Source organism: Phalacrocorax aristotelis, chromosome 2 (genome assembly GCF_949628215.1).
Source record: "Phalacrocorax aristotelis chromosome 2, bGulAri2.1, whole genome shotgun sequence".
Taxonomy (NCBI): Eukaryota; Metazoa; Chordata; class Aves; order Suliformes; family Phalacrocoracidae; genus Phalacrocorax; species Phalacrocorax aristotelis.
Window position 1 is genome coordinate 160,769,755 of NC_134277.1, and position 21,447 is coordinate 160,791,201.

At 39.8% G+C, this 21,447-nt stretch overlaps 1 protein-coding gene across 3 annotated transcripts in view; it reads left to right on the forward strand.

The window, feature by feature from the left end:
• Positions 1-21,447, forward strand: part of KHDRBS3 (KH RNA binding domain containing, signal transduction associated 3) — a 102,643-nt gene that overhangs the window by 27,496 nt on the left and 53,700 nt on the right. For all 3 annotated transcript variants that reach the window (XM_075085885.1, XM_075085884.1, XM_075085886.1), the window contains exons 2-3: positions 5,864-5,982; positions 19,095-19,211. In XM_075085885.1, the coding sequence (XP_074941986.1) occupies positions 5,864-5,982; positions 19,095-19,211 (236 nt within the window). The remainder of the gene's footprint in view (positions 1-5,863; positions 5,983-19,094; positions 19,212-21,447) is intronic.

Below are 21,447 nucleotides of genomic sequence, written 5' to 3' on the forward strand. Positions count from 1 at the left end.
TGCAGTTATTACTTTATCCAGTTAAGTTCTGGGACTGTTGCATTAGCTGCATCCTTGGTCTCTGAGAACAAGGGATTTTAATCTCTAGAATTATGGGAAGCTTTAATCATGTTTGTTTACTATTTGTGATCTAGGAAATGTCAGTTTCATAGTGAAGCAGTACAGGATGTAATCTAAGGATTAGGAAAAGGCAAATCTTCCTCTCCATTTGACCTTGAAAATCTGATTGGATTTCTTATGTGATCTGGCATGTTTTTTCCCTAATTATCTAAAGCTTGATGTACGTGATACCAAATGAGCTGTGCTGATATGGGTAAAATTCTAATGTTTAACTTTAATTCATATTCATCTTAGATTTGAGTGCAAGGGAATTACAAGAACCAGAAAAATCTGAGAGAAGATGTGGTTTCAGTGTAAGATAAATGTGCAGCACTTCAGTGGCCTTGACATTGTTTGTTCAGAATGAGTCTTATGATAGCAGTGGGTGAATATGCATAAAGTCTTAAGTCCGTTTGATTAACTTGGGACCACAACAGGAGAAAAACTTTCATTTTGTAGTGCTCTGGCAATGGGTTTGGCTGTTCATTACACAAAATAAGTAATTTGACTTTAAAACAAATGGAGAAAGTTGTGATCCATTTTGCTAAGTTAATTGACAGCATCTTATGGGTTTCAGTAGCTTCAAACAAATGGAAAGTTGATTAAACTGTGGAAGTTAGGATAAATAAAGAAATGGCTGTTAAAATGGTTGTAAAAAGTATGTAGCTATTTGGGGTAGGAAAACTGATCTTCAGAGTAATGAATGCATTTCTTTTAATATTTACTTGGGCCATTTCAAGTCGAGTGATTACTAGAGCAAGAATATTCTTTCTATGACCTTAATTTTTAAGTAAATCAAAATACTATAGAATCATGAGTGTATCAAGCATTAATCAAGTTGTTGTAGTCAAGTCCTTCAAATAATAAATTCAAGTAACTTACATAACCTAAAATATTTGGGAAATACAAATAAATGTATTGATTTAGGGTATTCATGCAGCTGACTCATCTGAGGAATGTTACTGAGATATTGGTAGAACTCTGCTCAACTCTTCAGATACTTTATAACCTTGAAGAGTCCATTTGAGACACCTGAATATTCCTGAAACAAAGCTCACCTTTAGGTGTAATATTTCTTGGCAATTTCTAAGAAGGGCCTTAAACCGCTCTTTATGAATCAACTTGTGGTTCTAATTTAAACTTCCTTACTAATTCTAGAAGTGCACTTCTAATGAAACTTAATTTTCAGGTGGACAGGGGGATTGCAGTGTATGTAATACTCTGCAGTTGTGTACAGTAATATGACTCAACGGGAGAAAACAAATTTTTAAATTTACCAGTTTATGAAAACATGGTGGGATTTGATATTACAGGTACTCTTGTAAGTTTAGACCACTTCAGGAAAAAATCCTTTACTGTAACAGTAATTATAGTTACTGAAAACTTCAAGAGATCTTGTATCAGTCGAACTACCAGGAGTCTTTGCACTACCTATTCCAAAATACTACTGCACAGTTGTGTTACTTTAGTTTTTATTCTTGAAAAGAGTTGAACTGTGCTTTTCTGATTTTCTGAATACAATTTAGTACCAACATTTAAAGTCACGATTAAATGAAGTCATATTAAATTTTGTTGTAACTGTATTTGCTTCAGTCACGCCAAAGTGGAGATATTTCTAATAAAATGTTAATATTTGGTGTAAAATATTGTTAAAGAACAGCATGCTTCAGGTCAGTTTTGAGCTTTGAGTACTTATACTGTTGGTAGTGTATACAAACTGCAGCATTAAAAATTAGTGTCATGTCTGTTTTCTACTTGTAAAACATACAAACCTCTAGTCTTGTTTTCCAAGAGAAATCAAAGAGCTTTATCATGACGGCCCTTATGAGGAAGCAAGGGTGTTAAAGTGGCTTATTTACACTCGAGTGCTGTAATAGTACTACACTGTTATCTCTGAATGTGGTATTTAGAAACTTGGACATGTAAATAATAGGTCACCTGCTGAGTGGGAACATGCTGTATAAAATTTCAGTCTTAATTTCATCTGGAAATGAATTTCCATATAACTCTGCATCTATTTGCCTGTGATTACCTAGTCTAGAAAGTAGCATCTACGAAGAACATGGGAATTCCATTTTACCTGGATTCAGCTGCTAAAATATGTTCCTCAGTAGTTGTCATCCTGTAGGCTGAGGGGATTGGAGTTTTTTCCGAGCATGCTGCAACATAAAGGACACTTCAGGGGAAGGTTGCTTTGATAGGGCTCCTACAGAATGTTTGCATTACTAGGATCCATATGAATCAAACTTCATAGACTTGCTGAGATTTGAAAGTGTAGCTGGGGAAGGCTTTTCTTAGAATCATAGAATTGTAAGGTTGGAAAAGACCCTTAAGATCAGAGTCCAACTGCTAACCTCTCACTGCCAAGTCCACCACTAAACCATATCCTCAAGCACCACATCTACCCTTTTAAATACCTCCAGGGATGGAGACTCCACCACCTCCCTGGGCAGCCTGTTCCAATGTCTGACAACCCTTTTGGTGAAGAATTTTTTCCTAATATCCAACCTAAACCTCCCCTGGCACAGCTTGAGGCCATTTCCTCTCATCCTATTGCTTGTTACTAGGGAGAAGAGACCGACCCCTGCCTTGCTACAACCTCCTTTCAGGTAGTTGTAGAGAGCAATAATGTCTCACCTCAGCCTCCTCTTCTCCAGGCTAAATAACCCCAGCTCCCTCAGCCACTCCTCAAGACTTGCTCTTCAGACCCTTCACCAAGTTAGTTGCCCTTCTTTGAACACGCTCCAGCAACTCGATGTCCTTGTAGTGAGGGGCTCAAAACTGAACACAGCATTCGAGGTGTGGCCTCACCAGTGCCGAGTACAGGGGCACAATCACTGCCCTGCTCCTGCTGGCCACACTATTGCTGATACAAGCCAGGATGCTGTTGGCCTTCTTGGCCACCTGGGCACACTGCTGGCTCATGCTCAGCCGGCTGTCAACCAACACCCCCAGGTCCTTTTCCTCCAGGCAGATCTCCAGCCACTCCTCCCCAAGCCTGTAGCGTTGCATGGGGTTGTTGTGACCCAAGTGCAGGACCAGGCACTTGGCCTTGTTGAATCTCATACCATTGGCTCCAGCCCAACGATCCACCCTGTCCAGGTCCCTCTGCAGAGCCTTCCTGCCCTCCACCAGATTGACGCTTCCACCCAGCTTGGTGTCATCTGCATACTTATTGACAGTGCACTCAATCCCCTCATCCAGATCATCAATGAAGATACTAAACAGAACTGGGCCCAACACTGAGCCCTGGGGAACACCACTTGTGACTGGCCATCAGCTGGATTTGACTCCATTCACCACCACTCTCTGGGCTCGGCCGTCCAGCCAGTTTTTAACCCAGTGCAGGGTGCACTTGTCCTAGCCATGAGCAGCCAGCTTCTCCAGGAGAATGCTGTGGGAGACAGCGTCAAAGGCCTTACTGAAGTCCAAGCAGACAATGGCCACAGCCTTCCCCTCATCCACTAAGCAGGTCACCTTGTCATAGATGGAGACCAGGTTAGTGAGGCAGGACCTCCCTTTCATAAAAACATGCTAGCTGAGCCCCATCCCCTGGTTGTCCCCCATGTACCACATAATGGTATTCAAGATGATCTGCTCCATGACCTTTCCCGGCACCAAGGACAGGCTGACAAGCCTTTAGTTCCCCAGATCCTCCTTCTGACCCTTCTTGTAGAGGGGTGTCACATTCGCTACTTTCCAGTCATCTGGGACCTCCCCGGTTGACCAGGACTGCTGGTAAATGATGGACAGTGGCTTGGCGAGCTCCTCTGCCAGCTCCCTCAGTATCCTTGGGTGGATCCGATCCGGCCCCATGGACTTGTGAACATCCAGGTGAAGGAGCAGGTCAGTGACTGCCACCTCTTCAACCACTGGGACTTCATTCTGCTTATTAGCTCCATCTGCCAGCACAGGGGCCTGACAACCCTGAGGATGACCAGTCTGACTATTAAAGGCTGAGGCAAAGAAAGCATTAAGTACCTCAGCCATCTCCTCATCTTTCATGGCAAAGTTACCTTCCACATCCAACAAAGGAGGGAGATTCTCCCTGGCCCTCCTTTTGTCACTGATGCATTTATAAAAACATCTTTTGTTATCTTTAATGGCGGCAGCCAGTTTAAGTTCCAGCTGGGCTTTCACCTTCCTAATCTTTTCCCTGCATAACCTCACAACATCCTTGTAGTCCTCCCGAATCAACTGCCCCTTCTTCCGAAGGCGGTAAGCTCTCCTTTTTTCTTGAGTTCCAGCCAAAGCTCCCTATTCACCAAGCCGGTCTTCTCCCCCTCCTGCTTGAGTTACGGCACATGGGGACGGCCTGCTCCTGTGCCTTTGAGACTTCCTTCTTTAATAACATCCAGCCTTCCTGGACTCCTTTGCCCTTCAGGACTGCCTCCCAGGGGACTCTGTTAGAACCTTTCAGGTAGTTTGGCTTTTAGTTCTTCAGTCACTGAATATTAACTTGAATAAATACAATTGTATTTCCTGTTCTGTGCTAGTGTGGTGAAAACTTGTATGGAAGACTGGAGTTTCAGTTATTGGGAAAGATGTTGGCTTCATTTCTATGGTGGTGAACGGGAATGGACTGGTATTCATTAAACAAAGCTGCTAATGTGTGGGTTTTTTCAGTAGTAAGAAATGTGCTGGCTTACTTTGTTTTTCATCGGAAGTACTTTCAAACTAAATTGTCTTTTAAAGTGTACTTAAAGGATGCTTTCTCTTTCTATACTTTTAATAGATTTCTTTGTATGCAAAAGTTGTTGTTACTGTCTCCTGTTGGTGTAAGACCACGTTCCCACTAAAGAAACTTCAGGGTCTTGATAAAAGTCATTAACTTCTACTGGTCAAGTAGAGTAGAAGGGTGTTTTGTATAGAAAAACCAACAAGATATTTGAAGATTTCAGAGGACAAATGCTAGAAGTCCACAGAAAAACTTTCGTCACACTGCTAGAGTTGGTTGGATTTTGGTATGTTCTGTGCCTAACATGTTTAATGCTGCAACTTACAGTGTGGTGGGCTCCAGTCCAGCAAAGATTTCAGGCAGTACTTAATTTTCAGTCTCCTTTTATGCTTGTGTTTCCTCACCAGTGAAATGAAATCTGCAATTTTTCATTAGCACACTGGAAAGTCAATATTCGGAGAGAATTATAAGTAAGAATCAGTTTTGTATGTGGCTCTGGCATTAGTAGACTCATGCAGCCTGGGTTTGAACTTCTAAATCTCATTCCTAATTCTGTCATTGGTATAACAGTAATCTCAAATTTTTGGGTATGATCGATGTGCCTCAATTACATTCTTGACATTTTGAAAGATTGATTTGACATTTGCTCATAAATGCATGGTAGGCAACCACCATTAAAACTCTATACTTTGTTTATAGTATAGAGGGATAAAATAGTCAAGTATTAAACTATGCTGTAAGTTTTTTAATTTACAATTGAATTAAGGCATCTAAGAATAGCTTCTTCTGCTTCAGCCATACAAAAGGTAAATGTATCCTAAGTATTAAGCTAAAAGTTAGCATTTAAAATGCTTGCAATGCTAATTCAAGGTGCTGATATGAACATGAGTATTAAAAACGCCTGAAACAACAAAACATGTTTTACCCCCTTGACCTATGTAATTATGTGTATTAATTACACATTATGCCATATGTATTGTGCCACGCAGTATTAGTTTTGGTTTTTAATTTATACTGCTTTTGAAGATTCTTGTCTCTTAGACTGTTGTTTTAAACTCAAAGTAACTACCCTTTTTCTTTTAACAGAAATTGAAAAATTCCAGAAAGGGGAAGGAAAGGAAGAAGAAAAGTATATTGATGTAGTCATCAATAAAAATATGAAGTTGGGACAGAAAGTTTTGATTCCAGTAAAACAATTCCCTAAGGTAAGCCCAACTTTCATACTCATAAAAGCTAAGTGCTTATAAGAGATCCCACTAATATCTTAAATTTTTTTAACTGTTAGATTTTAATGCAGTATTAACAGTCTGTACTATTGCTGTTCTGCAGTGTGTTCTATAGAAGTTCTAAGGTAGGGATGGTTCTTGCTGCAATAAATGTGCAGGAAAGTGGTGCTGGTCACACAAAAAAAGTACATTGAGAACAAATGATAAATGAATCGTATTTTCAGAATAGCAGGATCCTCCTCTTCAGAATAGCAAAAAATGAAATATATTTGACTCTGATGCCAGGCTTTGAACCTTTCTTATTGTAGGTAGAAGGGCAGCTTAGTTAAAGGGAGCCATGGTAAACTTTTTCTTATCCTCTTAAGTTTCAGCCATTATTAGTCTTGAATTAGTTAAATGTGCACTACTAAATTATACAGCCTATTCTGGAGGCGTGCGGACTGTTTTGTTAATGTCTTTGACCACCATGAATTCTTAACACTTCTTTAGTGCCAAGTATTATCTTGCACTGAAATATTGCTACCTGGAAGCATTTATTCAACGTTCAAGAGGCTGTTGAGCTTTATTCTTTTGCTTTTTAAATTTTAAGGTTAATGTTATGAAAATCAGATTAGCATTTTTTCCACTTCTTTGAAATGGCTTTTTCTTCCTGCTAGAAATTTCCAGACTGCTTCTATTTCTGCACATGGAGGAAAGGAATGCCTTAATTCCTTCCTCCATTTTTTTAGGAAGACTTTTTCTAATTTGTTTCCCCACACTTTCTTCAGACTATGCTGGGTAACTTGCAGGGGTTGCTTTACTGCAGTTCAAAGTTTCATGAAATACTGCTTCAGTGATTTCAAGATTACATACAGTGTATATGTGAGCACCTCTTTGGAGCTCTGATTTGTCATCTTTATGACTGGCAAGAGCTATATACAAACATACAGAAACATGAAGATGGGAAGGTTAAGGATAGGGGAAGCTTACATGGTCAGTGTAATACGGATGTTTTTCTTCTAGATGTTGAGGTATAGATGCTTGAGTTCAAGGGGAAGAAAGGCAAAATAGATATTAAAAGGGAAACAGTGCCTTTTGAAAGAGGCTTCTACTTTACATAGTCAATTTTCTTTAAAGGACTAAATGCTGAAATTTTTATTTAGGATAGCTAGTAGGAAAGCCCTTGCCATCTTCTGAATCAGCAAGTGTGCTGTGCTGTGTGCTCAGTAGTTCTGGTCCATGGAGAGTCTTTGAGCTGGGATAAAGCCTTGTATGTGGTAAGGAAAGAAACCTGTATTTATATCCAGATAGAGCTTTGATGTTATCCTCTATGTGCCTGTTTGGACCACTAGGAGCCAGAGTACAACTGCTGTGCAGAATAGACATGCCATTTGAGTTCCTGTGTCTCCACTAGGACTTTCTCCACAGAAAGCAGAATCCTGGTACCTCTACTTACACAAGTCTCCCTTCTGCAAGAGCAAATAATATCCTAGGTATTCTCTATTTAAGAATATTTTTAGTCCAATACAGGGGGGCTTAAATATCTATCTATATGTAATAAGATAGAAATTTTGAAGAAAAATTATTTCAAAGCTTACTCATCAAAGATTCTGTACAGTCAAAAGGAATTACAATTTTTCACTGTAGAGTAGTCTGGGAGGTAAGTATGAATTTGGATTTATGACAGGTTCTCTTGAACTACTCTGAAAAGCACCCACCTTAAACAACAAGCAGACACTGCAGTTTAGTATCACTTGTTTACTAGGACCAGGCTTGTGGTTTTGTTTTTGAGATCTAATAAATCTAAATACATTTTAGGAGGTGACATAGGTTCAGTGTGGCAAACAGCCTTATCCTGGCATACTATAGTCTGCAGTGAATGACATGGGTTTTGAGTGCCTGTACACAGAGGAACAAAGTCTTTTTGCATCCTAATGTTTGCTCTAAAGACTAATCCTCTTCCTGTTAAGTGTGTTCAGGGGAGGGCTCAGAAATTAGGGATGCTTTATCAAGTCTTTTGGGATGGATACAAAATTATTCCAGTCATCTTGGTTTTCACTGAGCTGTATTTAGAGTGCGTGCATTGTATAATCAGATTCTGCAGAACTTAAACAGAAGATATTATGTGATTCTTATAAAACCTGAAGTGATGCTTCACATAAATGCTTTATACCTCTACGCTGTTCTATACACGTATGCATTTTTCTAGACCATTTTGCCTACAAGAGGTGTTAGTATTGGTGCAAATGTGTCATTTGTAGAAGGTGCCAAGTGATAGTTCCTTAGAAAAATGGTTTAAAGATTTGGTTCTGACCTATGAAGAATTTTCTTCCTCCTGAGCAGGGTTGGTGATAAATGCTTCATAAGAATGAAACTTAAGGCTTATATGGACGAAATCTGCAAAAATCTCTTCTGCATGTGAATATTGAACTTAGGGCAGTTCTCCTAGCAAGCTGGCATCTGTTTCTGTATGCCTGCAGTCCACAGTAATGCTGTTGTGCAAGATCCTGAAAAAGATACCTCCAGTCTTTCAGGAGGTGTAGGCTTTTTGGTGTTAGAGAACTGAGAATCTGCTCTTTGAAGCTGACCAAGTCACTACAGCGGTTGATAAATCTGAACTAGCATTGGGGTACCAGTTTGGATGGAATCTGGCAAACTTGGGTATCCAGAAAGTGGTGAGGAAAAACTAAGTTTGTTTCAACTTTACAAATAGAATACTGCTTCCCCAAATAAATGATTCTGCTTTTAAACAGAATAAAAAAAATTGAAATATTCAATCCTTAATGGGGTTTAATATCTGAAAATGAAACTAACTAGAAGTATAAGTGAGTTTTCCAGCAGAAACTATTCCTTTGTTTATATTTATCAGTGATGACTCTGGCAAGCAAAGATGCCTCTGCTGTTCAGGTATATTGATAGGAGTAATGAAATATCAATCATAATTTTTGTGGTAAATGAGGTCTCTGGACTAAAACTGCCCCTGTTCAGAGGACTTACTAGATCTAACACAGGGTTAACTAAGTTTCCTTTAAGTATTTCATTGCCCTTTCCCTCTTCAAAATTCTTCTCTAACTATGACTCCTTGAATAAATCATATTGGCCTCAACATGGGTCAGGCAGTCCTAGCTCTGATCTGATCAACCTGGCATTGTAATGCCTGCTCACATTACCTATCCGGTCAGATATATTTTCACGGCCTCATAGCTGGGTCCTGTGCAAATTCAACCTCATTACCTCTGACAGCGCTGGAAGGTGACAGGTTAACTGCAGCAGAAAGCTCTTCAACTGAAGTTCAGAGCAGCTGGGTTCCTGTTGAAAAGAATCTGGTAGACTTCACATTCAAAAGTAGGTATTCCACTTTTTTGGGCATCTTCGCTCTCCCAGAAAAACCTTATGAGTTTCTGGTCTTCTGCTTAGTGCGCAAACAGTTGAGTGTCTGATATCCTTAACTTGCCTCCTACCTAACAGCTCTTCATTGCTTCTGTGGGTCTATATAAATATATACTTCAGCTGGGACCTTTCGTCTTGCTTAAATCTTGGCAATGTTAACAGGCCTAATATGCTAGTTGGCCTAAATGTTTTTTTCATGACTGGACCTTGATGGAAGGTGATAGAATAACCAAGACAGCCTGAATTTGTCTGCTTTATGAAATAATTTGTCAACATAGTCCCAGGAGTTATGTTCAGTTTCTGCTTGAGGGTGGTGTTGTGGTTTTACCCCAGCTGGCAACCAGGTAGCACACAGCTGCTTGCTCACCCTCCCTGCTGCCTCCCCAGTGGGATGGGGAGAGAACTGGAAAAGTAAGGAAACTCATGGGTTGAGATAAGAACAGTTTAATAATTGAAATAAAATAATTGAAATCAAAATGAAAACAGGAGAGGAACAAAACTGAAGAAAAACAAGTGATGTAACTGCTCACCACCTGCTGATTGACACCTGGCCTGTCCCTGAGCAGTGATCACTGCCCCCTGGACAACTCCCCCAGTTCATATGCTGAGCATGATTTCATAGAATATGGAATATCCCTTTGGCCAGTTTGGGTCAGCTGTCCTAGCTGTGCCCCCCTCCCAGCTTCTTGTGCACCTCCTCGCTGACGGAGCATGGGAAGCTGGAAAGTCCTTGACTTAGTTGTTGCTAAACAGTTTTTGTACTAAAACACTAGTGTGTTATCAACATTATTGTCATGCTAAATCTGAAACACAGCAGTGTTGCCAGGCACTAGGAGGGAAGCTAGCTCAATCCCAGCTGAAGCCAGGACAGCTGGTTGTGCATTTGAATTAATTTAATTTCTTCTTTCCCGTACACATTAAAAAGCAACTGAATTAATATGTCTTGATAGGGTGACAGATAGTCTTACTTGGTAAGACAAAACCTTGCAGAAACTCTTCTATAGATCGCAGGTCCAGTAGTCTTGTCAAACTGATTGTATACAACCTTGTTATGAGTTTTTCAGGTTGGTCCAGCAATATAGTCCTCTGAGAAGTCTGAATCACTGATATGGAAGCTAATCTGAGGTTTTTAGGTGAGGCTTGAATATGCTTTGGTAATGCTGTGTAATCCTTGTTTGTAGCACCTAAGATAGTAGAGAGGTTAGGGCTTTTATGCAACCTTGTAGGAAAAGGGCCAACTTTTTGAGGTAGGATTCTGTTCTAAATCAAGTTACCTGTATGTAGGAGTACATGTGGATGCTGGATGTCTAAACTGCAGTTAGTGGGATGAGATCTTGTCATCTTAGGCAGTGGAGTTCAGGGTCATTTAATACACCTTGCTATTTGATTAGCCGAGTAACTCAACTGACTCTAGGTCAAGTGTGAAAAATGTGACCTTTAAACCTGCACACATGCCTGAAAATAATCTTCAGACTTGCACAGACTTAAAGATAAAGGCAGAAGTGAGCTTGCTTGCCATGGAAGGTCACCATGTTGTTTTCTTGGAGAGACTCTCTGGATCTCTCCTAACACTGCTATGAAATGCCAGTGTGTGTAAGGTGTTTCATAGCTTAGGTATGTACAAATGAGGCAGGAGGGAGTTATCCCCCTCCCACGCATTCAATGAATATGCGTCATGGAGTAGTTTAGTCTGAGAAATCTGATTTTTGCTTTGACAGTTCAGTGAACTCAAGTGTTCTGAATTGGGAGGAAAAAATACCTTCCATGGATGGTAAATGTAATGATGATGGCTTTCCATGAGATGGATCAAAACTATGGGAACAATTATTTCTGTTTTGTGACAGGCTACCATTTAAAAAATTGCTCATAGATCTACACTTAAATACTGGGTAAATCTCAAAGTTGGTAAGAAATGGTCTGTGTTGTTCCCTGAAGTGATAGTTTAAATATATATTCTCAGAAGTTACCGACTTGCGGAACTGATATCAGTTTAAGCCTTTTATTTCAACATTTAAAGTGAAAATATCTATTTTAAAATGTCATTGTCATATAAAATATATCTGCAGTTGTTACTTGAAGTCATGGAGAGATTGCTATTTTAGTCACACGACTAGTTAGACAACAACTTTTTGTAATACCTGAGCTCTAAGGATTTCTTAGAGTAGGAATGAGAAGATGTGGCTGTATAACTAAGTAACATGGAAGAACAAGTATCAAATGTAGTAGGGGTAACTTTTGAGCAACTTTATAGTAATTGACCAAGCTTTCTGTTGTGAATAAATGTTTAGAGAGCTATTACTGCATTGTGTGAAGGAGAGAGTAGTTTCATGTGGTATAACATACATGCTTGAAGTATTTACCTTTCTCCAGAAACATTATTTTCAGAAAATGAGTAAGAAAAATCTTGATTTCCTGGTTTCAGGTCATTGTAAGAAAGTGTTCTGAATCTTAATTTAACTATTTTTATTCTAGTGACTTTATCACAGAGGAACCATTGCAGAAAACTAATATGCTAAGAAAGCTTTCTATGGCTTTAATGACAATGGCTTGCTTGAGCTTTACAGCAAAGCATTTGGTCAAGTGCTTATTTCCACTAAGTATTTTAAGCTGGATGAACCATTCTCAGCAGGTTTCTCTTGGTGGGGATAAACAAGGATTACTTTTTCTATTATATCCCTCTTTCTGTAATATATACATTTAAAAATGCTGTAGCACTGGCATTAATTCCTTTTTCACTAAGTTCATATAGTAGGTCAAACGCTTATGAAGAGAGTGCCTCATTTGTATACTCTTTGTAGCTGTGTTCTCTAGAACTGTTTTCAGGGAATAGTTTCAAGCAGAGATCTGGTAAGGAAATAAATCTCTGGATATCTGCTAAGGTCATATCTTGATTTGGGGATTCTGAAGAAATGGGTGTTAGGCAGTGATGTCCATAATCTCCATTGAACTACATCTGCAAAAAATGCTTCTTAAAATGAGGATTTATGAATTACCTAGAGAAGAAATATTTTTGAAGCAAAAACCTGATTATTGATTTTTTCCTCTATTTCTATAATTTTTTACTATTAGTGTGTTTTAAGTTGGAGATCTCGTAGTTATACAGCAGTTTAAGATAATCGGAGAAAGGGAAACAAATACATGCTTTTCAGTATAGATAACCAGTATCTGCTGGCAGCGGTGTCTGTTAGCCCAGGGATGGAATCCCATGTCTGAGGAATTTGAGAAGGGGCTGTTGCACTTCATGGTGTCTCTTTAACCACAAATTAAACCAGAGGTGTAGGTATGGGGGGGATGTGCTTTCAGTAATCAGAGGCCTTAGGAAATAGGACCACTTCAGTCTTGCCTCCTCTTGCTCAAACTAATGTACATCTGATGATACTTTGTAATGGTGTAAGACTACAGAGGGTACCATTTATCACTACTGGAGTGTTACTTGGCTTGACCTGTAGCCGGTGTAACAATTTTTCCCATCTTCAGTTGTCTACTCTCAGGTCTGTTAATCTGAATCATGATACTGTTTTTGCAAAGATGCTTTAAATGTTTTGCTATAACTTTTTTGAGGTGCCATATTTTACATATCCTTCAGAGCTGGTCTAGAACCCGATTCAGGTTGGGCACTTCATCTTCTGTTTTATACACCATCTTACATAAGATCCTGGTTCTTACCCAAGACATTGGAAGCTGCCTTAATGTATAGACAAGCCTTGGTTTAACATAAATGATTCATCCAGTGTAGAGTAACAGTCATGGCTGGCCCCTCAGAGTTCAGCTGTCCTGTAGAACTGTGGATACGGAAAAGCTTCCAAACCAGCTCGCATTGCAAAGTAGTGCAACTACTTTAATACGATGACAAGCTGAAGCTAGTGAACTTGAGGACAATTTTAGGTATTTATGGCAGTTCAGATATGGTCATGCTCTACTAGAAAGAAGAGTGAGTGAAGAGGGGAGTCTGGCATGTCTAATTCCGAGCCAGAACTAGTGAATGTGACTGATCTGACTTTTATAGATGTCTGTTACTATCAAGTGCCTCTAATTCAGAGATAGTGTATATGCTTGAGTTCCATACTAGACCTGAATTTGTTTTTGCTCTTGTACTCTTAGCCAAATAAACTCTAGGAATGTGAGGCAGGGGAAGTGCTCGTGAAACTTGTTTGTGAGCCTTCTTGTGCAAGAGCTAACTAGGATCTGCCAGGCTTACTTCCTTCTGTTTCACCATCAGATAGGCTGGATTTGTTAATTTTGTAAAAAAACTTGTCTGTGTGGTGGTTTTGTATGTTCAGGTTTGAGCCCTTTTTACTCCTTGACTGCTGGGCATAGTGTATAAATAATGATATAATGATAAGCTACTAAACTTAGTGGCTGATATGTTTGAGTGTTTCTACATCTCTATGAAATATTTCAAAGTAAACTTTTGCTGATCAGATGTTTCCATTTTGATGTAAAAGGGAGATAAAGCAATAGTTTGAACAAAATCCAGTACCTGTGCAAAGTAAATAATCTGATTTCTACTGAAAGGATTCATTCAATATAATAAATGGGTTTCACTTATGGAATAATGAACTGAAATGTTCAAAGCTTTTTAGCTTTGCGAGTGGGAGCAAAAAGGCTTTGGGACTGTGCTGTAAGCCATTTTTTTAGTAACCTTCAGTGTTTGTCATGTTTTTAAGCTACATCTAGAGGTACTGTGCTCTCAAATCAGCAGAATTTCAGACTTGCAGCACAGGTTTCTCATGCTTCAGACTTGTCAAATCTAATATTTGGAGCCTTAATGCACAGGGAAGAATGGTTCAGTGGATCTCAGGATACAGCTAATACATTTTCATGTTCATTAAAAATGTTGTCTAGAACGTGTCATCTGTGCAGCTACAGCTTTTTGTATAGCTGCCATAAACTCTCTCTATATATAAATATATATATAAAAATATATCAACAGATTTTTTTGTTTTGAAAAGATGACAACTTTTGGTGATATTAAAATTTTGTAGGTCAAGTTTTAGATATACACAATATATTAAACTATTTGGCTTTAAAATATACAATACAGGTGGACTAAAATGTGCCTTGGAACCCCCAAGTCTCCTCTGAGCACTGAAGCCTTTTAGTTACTTTGATTACACACAAATAGGATTTCACTTTTCTTGCAGGTAGGCAATTCCATTTGTTATGATTTGTAGTTTGTATTTTAATTGTCAGGGAGTTGTTTGTTGCAGTTAGAAAGTGATATTCAGGGCTATGCACTGCATAGTTAAATACATGCTTGTCTATTCATAAATTGCAGTCAAAAATTGAGTAAAATTTCATCTGAATATTTTAACTAAGATTACTGCTAGAAATTTAGACTGTATCAGACGGCAGGTACTCAACATTCTGAAATAATTCAGCATATTTTACTGTAAATGGAAAATATCTCATATTAAATGTATGCAGTGTTTATTTTTGTTCCTAATAACTTACAAGGCTATTTTAAAGTAAACATAAGTAATCTTAAGTAATCCTTGAAAAATTGATGTAGCATTCCATTATATGAAAGCTTTCATTTGAGCTTAACTATGAACTCCCCGTTCATTAATAATGACCCTTTATTTAAGGAAGCTGTTGACAAGGAATTACTTCTAGAAGTTCAGACCTGTTAGGAATTGTTTCAATTTGTTTGCTTTCCTTGCAGTTATACCGCCAGAAATAATAAAATCAGGAGTCTATGTTGGAAGGGACCTCTAGAATATCTGGTCCAACCTTCTGTTGAAATCATGGCTGTAAAGTAGATTACACAGGGCCCAGTCAGTGGCCCTGAGTCCTGAATTTTCTCAGCAAGGGAGATTTCTACCATTTTGTTGGGTAATCTATTTCTGATGAATGCTTTCCTTGACTGTATCTTAGGACCTATAAGAAAATAAATTAAATATACCAAATAAAACTTAAAGAAATTGCCTGAGGATTTCTTGAGATTTGACCTGATAATTTCAGAAAAGACTAGTTCATGCAAGGCCCTAACTCTAATAGCTTCTGTGGTCTATAGTCATCCATAAGCAATTTGCTCAATGTATCTTGGTTCTAACTCAGTTCTACATTGGGAATTGAACTTGCAGGTACTAAGGGGAATAAAATTAACTTTCATATTTAGTAGCTTTTAATGCTTGCATTTCTTTGTCTGAAGCTGAAGTAGGTGAACTGGAGCTGTAGACTTTCTGCATTGTAGGGTGACTGCAGCTGGGCCTTCTTTTATTAGCACTTCCAATGTAGCAAAGGATTTTGAGGTCCTACTACCCCATTGTGAAGTGTTTGCAAATTCCTCCAGAGGAATAGGGAGATCAAAGAAGCCCATCTTGGTCCTTTAGTGACAGTTGTAGAGGAACAGTCAAAGAATTTAAACTGATTTATAAATTTGAGGCCACAAAGTAGTAGTTTAAGCCTGTTTGTTCTTTAGCATCACTATCTTGTGCCTAAAACTTTTTTGTTAATGTAATTGTGTCACTTTAGATTCCAACAGTGAATATCCTGGTTTTAGAGTTTCATTGGAGATCGTAAATATTTCTGAACAGTAGCTTCTTGATAAGCAATCTGTATTGCAGTATTTTGACAGCAATTGTGGTGGGTTGACCTTTTCTGGCTGCCAGGTGCCCACCAAGCTGCTGTATCACTTCCCCTGTGTAGGATGTAGGAAGATGAAAAGCTTGTGGGTCGAGATAAGGACAAGATCACTCACCAATTAGTCACAGGCAAAACAGACTTGGGGAAGATGAATATATTGCCAATTAATTGTAACAGGATAGTGAGAAAGAAAACAAAACTAAACCCACCTTTCCTGCATGTCCCACTTCTTTCCAGGCTGAGCTTCACTCCTGACTCTTCCACCTCCTTCTCCAAGGTGGCACAGGGAGTGGTGGTTGTGGTCAGCTCATAACGCTTCATCCCTGCTCCTTCCTCCTCATGCCCTTCCCATGCATGGGGTTCCACCCACAGGATACAGTTGTTAAAACTCCTCCATTGTGGGTCCTTCCCATGGGCTCAGTTCAATAACTGTTCCAGTGTGGGTCCCTTCCTGAAGGACTGCACCATGTGGAACAGACTGTTCCAGAGTGGGTCCCCCACAGGATCACAGGTCCTGCCAGAACGTCTGTTCCTGCGTGGGCTCCTCTCCACAGGCACAGCTCCTGCCATGAGCCTGTTCCTGTGGGGGCTCTCCACAGGCTGCAGCTTCCTACAGGGCATATCCACCTGCTCTGGTGTGGGGACCTTCATGGGTTTCAGGGTAGATATCTGCTCCACTGTTGTTGTCCCTGGGCTGCAAGGGAACAACTTGCCTCACCATGGTCTTCACCATGGGCTGCAGGAGAATATCTGCTCTGGTGCCTGGAGCACCTCCTCTCCCTCCTTCACTGACTCTGGTGTCTGCAGGGCTGTTTCTCTCACCTTTCACTTGTCTCAACTTCAGTGTTTGTATCCTTTCTTAAATGTTATTACATAGGTGCTGTATCACTGATGGGCTCAGCTTTGGGCAGTGGTGGGTCTACCTTGGAGCTGGCTCTGCCCAACATGGGGGCAGCTTCTTGCAGCTTCTCACAGAAGTCACCCCTGCAGCCTCCTGCTACCAAAACCTTGCCATGTAAATCTAATACAGGAAAAAATTACTTTCAGGAAGTGTTTAGTGCTCCATACCAACTTTGTAAAATATGAATGCATGTGGTTGGAAAGGACCTTTAGAGGTCCCTTCATGCCCCTGCAGTGAGCAGGGACTTCTTCAACTAGGTCAGGTTGCTCAGAGCCCTGTCCAAACTGACCTCAAATGTCTCTAGGGATGGGGCATCTACCACCCCTCTGGGCAACTTGTGCCAGTGTTTTACCACCCTCATAGTAAATTTCTTCCTTATATCCAGTCTAAATCTACCCTTCTTTAGTTTAAAACTGTTACCCCATGTCCTGTTGCAACAGGCTTTGCTAAAGAGACTGTCCCCATCTTTCCTGTCGTCCTCCTTTTTAAATATTGAAAGTCTGCAATAAGGTCTCCCCTCAGCCTTCTCTTCTCCAGGCTGAACAACCCCAACTCTCTCAGCCTGTCCTTGTAGGAGTAATTACTTCATAGGAGAGGTGCTCCAGACCTTGGATCACTGTCCCTCCTCTGGACCCGCTCCAACAGGTCCATGTCCTTCCTGTGCTGAGGACTCCAGAGCTGGACGCAGCCCTGCAGGTGGGGTCTCACCAGAGCGGAGCAGAGGGGCAGAATCCCCTCCCTCGCCCTGCTGGCTGCGCTGCTTTTGGTGCAGCCCAAGATACGGTTGGCCTGGTCTGCAAGTGCACATCGTCAGCTCATGTCCAGCCTTTCATCCACCAGTACCCCCCAGTCCTCTGCAGGGCTGTTCTCAATCCCTTCAGCCCACAGCATGTGTTGATACTGAAGGCTGCCCTGACTAATGTGCAGGACCCTGCACTTGGCCTTGTTGAACCTCATGAGGTTCTCACAGGCCCACCTCACCAGCTTGTCTGGGTCTTTCTGGATGACATCCTGTCCGTCTGGTGTCAGCTGCACTGCTCAGTGTCATCTGCAAACTTGCTGATGGTGCACTCGATCTCACTGTCGATGTCATTGATGAAGATATTAAACAGTACTGGGACCAGTACAGACCCCTGAGGGACACCACTCGTCACCAGTCTCCATCCGGATGTTGAGCCACTGACCACACTTCCAAGTGTAGCTTATGTTTATCAGCTCTTTTTACTGATTTTTTCCTAACTGAAATAGTTGTCTGCATACTTTAAGTGAATCCTCAAGTCTTCTCTGAAACTGTCCTTCAAATTTTAGATACTGTCCGAAATCCAGTGCAGTGCTATATGAAAGTGGACTGCTGAATGTACACAGCTTTTCCCCTGGCACGTGTGGCTGGGAGTATATGCCCTATGGAGCAGTGCTCATGAGAACTTTCACACCTCCTAGCTCTGCTAAGTCCACTTTTGTGTCCTTGAAGTGACAACAGGCACATTCTCCCTTTTTGTTTTCCTTTGTTAAGAATGGAATTTTGATACCTGTTTCCTTCAGCCCACTTTCCCTCTCAAGCACCTTCTGGGCTTGAAAGAGTACTGGTTGTACTGTTTTTTTGTCTTCCTTTATTTTTGTGGCTTACCACTTCTCCCTACTTGTCTTAATGGTGTAACGCCATAGTTGTCAACCCCAACTGGTTTTGGTAAACTTTAGTGATAATGGGGGTTGAGTGGTAGTTGGGAAGATCATGAGTGCCGATTCTGGTTTGGGACTGGATTTCTATGCTTATGTTCTTGGCATTTAATCCTGTCTGTGTTTTAGCGTAGGGTATATTGTATGGGTTGCTGTATTACTTCATAGATCTTCAAGGGAGGGTATGGCGATCAAGATATTTTTTCTTTTGGAGCTCTGGTTCATAGGATTGTATCTGAGATTGCTTCCAGCTTTGTTTTAATGGCTTTATGTACCTGGTGACAATTGTTGAAAACTGAATTGTTGAATGTGGGAAGCGCAGGTTTCTTTATACTATTTGAGTTCTCTGAGGGCAGATATGTCTGTGTTTTTGTTGACACCTGGTGGAGGCACTGACATGCTGTTAATTGTCCTAATGAGTTAATGACTGTGTAGTTTATGATCTGATACTTGTTTGCACCTGGAACAAAAAGTTGTTTCAGCAAAATATTCCATTTTGCTTGTTCAATTATGCTTAAAAATCCGATGAACTTAAAGGGTTTTTATTTTCTTGCAGTTCAACTTTGTGGGAAAACTTTTGGGCCCACGTGGCAATTCTCTAAAGCGCTTACAGGAAGAAACACTGACAAAAATGTCCATTTTGGGAAAAGGTTCTATGAGGGACAAGACAAAGGTAAGACCTGAGTATGCCAGTGGAGTGTTTGATACCTGGATAACTTTTTCCTAAAACCTTTGAGGAGGTGAACAAACCTAATGACAAAAATGGGGAGGCAAATAAAAAGCACATCTATCCCAATAGTGGTTAGAATCAGATGGAGTCTCTTTTCCCTAAGGAGTCTGTTCTCAGTGTGAGTATTTTGAGGCTACCATGAGCTGTAGTTAGCCTCTACCCCCAAACCACGGTCCTTGGGGGGATGTAAGGGGAGCATTACTGGTGACATATTCTAGATTGATCTTGTACAGCTTGTAATGAGAAATGCCCAAGCGAACATGGTAGTGTTTTCACTTTCGGAGGCACCAAACACTTTCACATAAAATAACACTTAATATAACTTAATGTTTCAAGACAAAGAAAAAAAATAGGTGAAAGGAGATAAAATACAGCTGGAAAAAATTTCACAGCTCTCAGGATGACTTATGTAGCTTAAACAATTGGCAAATTGCAATTGTTTCTATGACAAGTATTTGGTTATAGTGGATGTATCCATTACAAGAGCCAAAGCAGACAGCAGAAGAGGGACCTTCAGCTTGATATGTGTTTGTACTAATCAGTTTCACTCTTTACTGAAATAAATCTCTGGCAAAATTTGTAGCAGATAAGTGTCCATCAGTGAGATGTCACCTGTCTGATAAGCTGCATTTTTCAGTTGGAGCATTCCTGATGATACAAATTAAATACTGAACATATTTCTTGCCTGTAACATACTGTGTCTTATAGGCCTCCAGTGAAATCTTTCTGTGGTTATATAACTGTGTGCTTTAAAGACTGATAATGACATATAGGGAGTAGTGACTTAAAGGGCTGATTACGGACTTTCTTAAACTGTACTTTTCAGCACATTTCTCCAACAAAATGTAAATGTTGTGATTTATAGAGTATTTATCAAGAACTTGATCAGAGCCCATAAATGCCTTTTTTGTACAACTCAAAGTGAACTCTTTTAATCTTGAAAATATTTATTATGACTTACATACATGTAAGTTATATTTATAAAAATATAATAAAGGCTATGAATATATGAAATAGCTGTTTTGAATGAGAGCTGTTACATAATACAGAAAATGCAACTTTTAATCTCAAGTGCTAAACCATTAGCTGTGAAAAGCTACAAACTTGGAATATGACAGTTCAACTCAAAAAAGCCCAAGAATATAAACTAAATTTGCCATTAAGCCAGGATGACAGTAAGGCTCCAAATAGTGTTTTAAATGACATTCAGAGAACATTTTCAGTTCTTGTGGAACATGTCAAACTGACATTGTTCTGTTGCTGGATTACATGTTTCTGTATCAAAATATGATGTGTCGGGGGTAGGAAGGCCCCTGAGTTTTTCTAATGGCTCTGCACTATAAAAATTTTATTAAAAGCAGAAGCTCAAGCTGAAAAGTTCAGATTCTAACTTGGATTTCAGAATCCTGGGGAAGAGTCTTAAAGGTTTACATTTGAATAATTTGAACTTCTCATGTTTCCTTTGGTAATGATGTAATTATCACTTACATGCTAGTGTACCTGCTACAAACCAGTTTTCCTGAAGAAAAGTGGCAGTACGCTCCGCAGACTTCCCTGGCTGAGCCAAACTGCTAGATGCTTTAAGAGGACTTCAAAGACTTGTGGAAGAAAGCTGATAGGAAAGGTTGACAAAATAGTGCAAAGAACATAATTACCTTCTGTGAGTTTTCCAGGGAAAGATATAAAATAGGAAACACAGGATTCCGTCTCACTTTAATTTAAATAAGAGACCTGGGTTTAAAAAGAGCACATTCAGGAAAGTGTTTTCACTGTATCTTTAAGAACTCATTGAACTCTGGAACTCACTGACTGTGAGTTCTAGAATCAATCTAGCATTTCTATTTCCATTTCTTTTGTCAACATCTGGAGAACTATTTCATGCTTTTACTTGTTATATGCAATATCTAAATTCAGTAATTCTCTTCCATTGGCATGGTTTTTTTTTCAAGCTGTGCTGTCACTTCATCACTGGCTTTTCATGAGTCATTGCTCGGTGCAGAGACCTTCTGCTAGGCTATTCAGGCTTTCATATGTCTATGGGAGAGTGAAAAAGTAAAAGGACTCATTTCAGAATTTCCTTATTACGTGACAAAATTGCTTTTATATTGCAAACCTGAAGAAATGTGTTCCATGCCAACAAGTTATTCTCCTGTTATCAACAGTTTGAGACTAATACAGG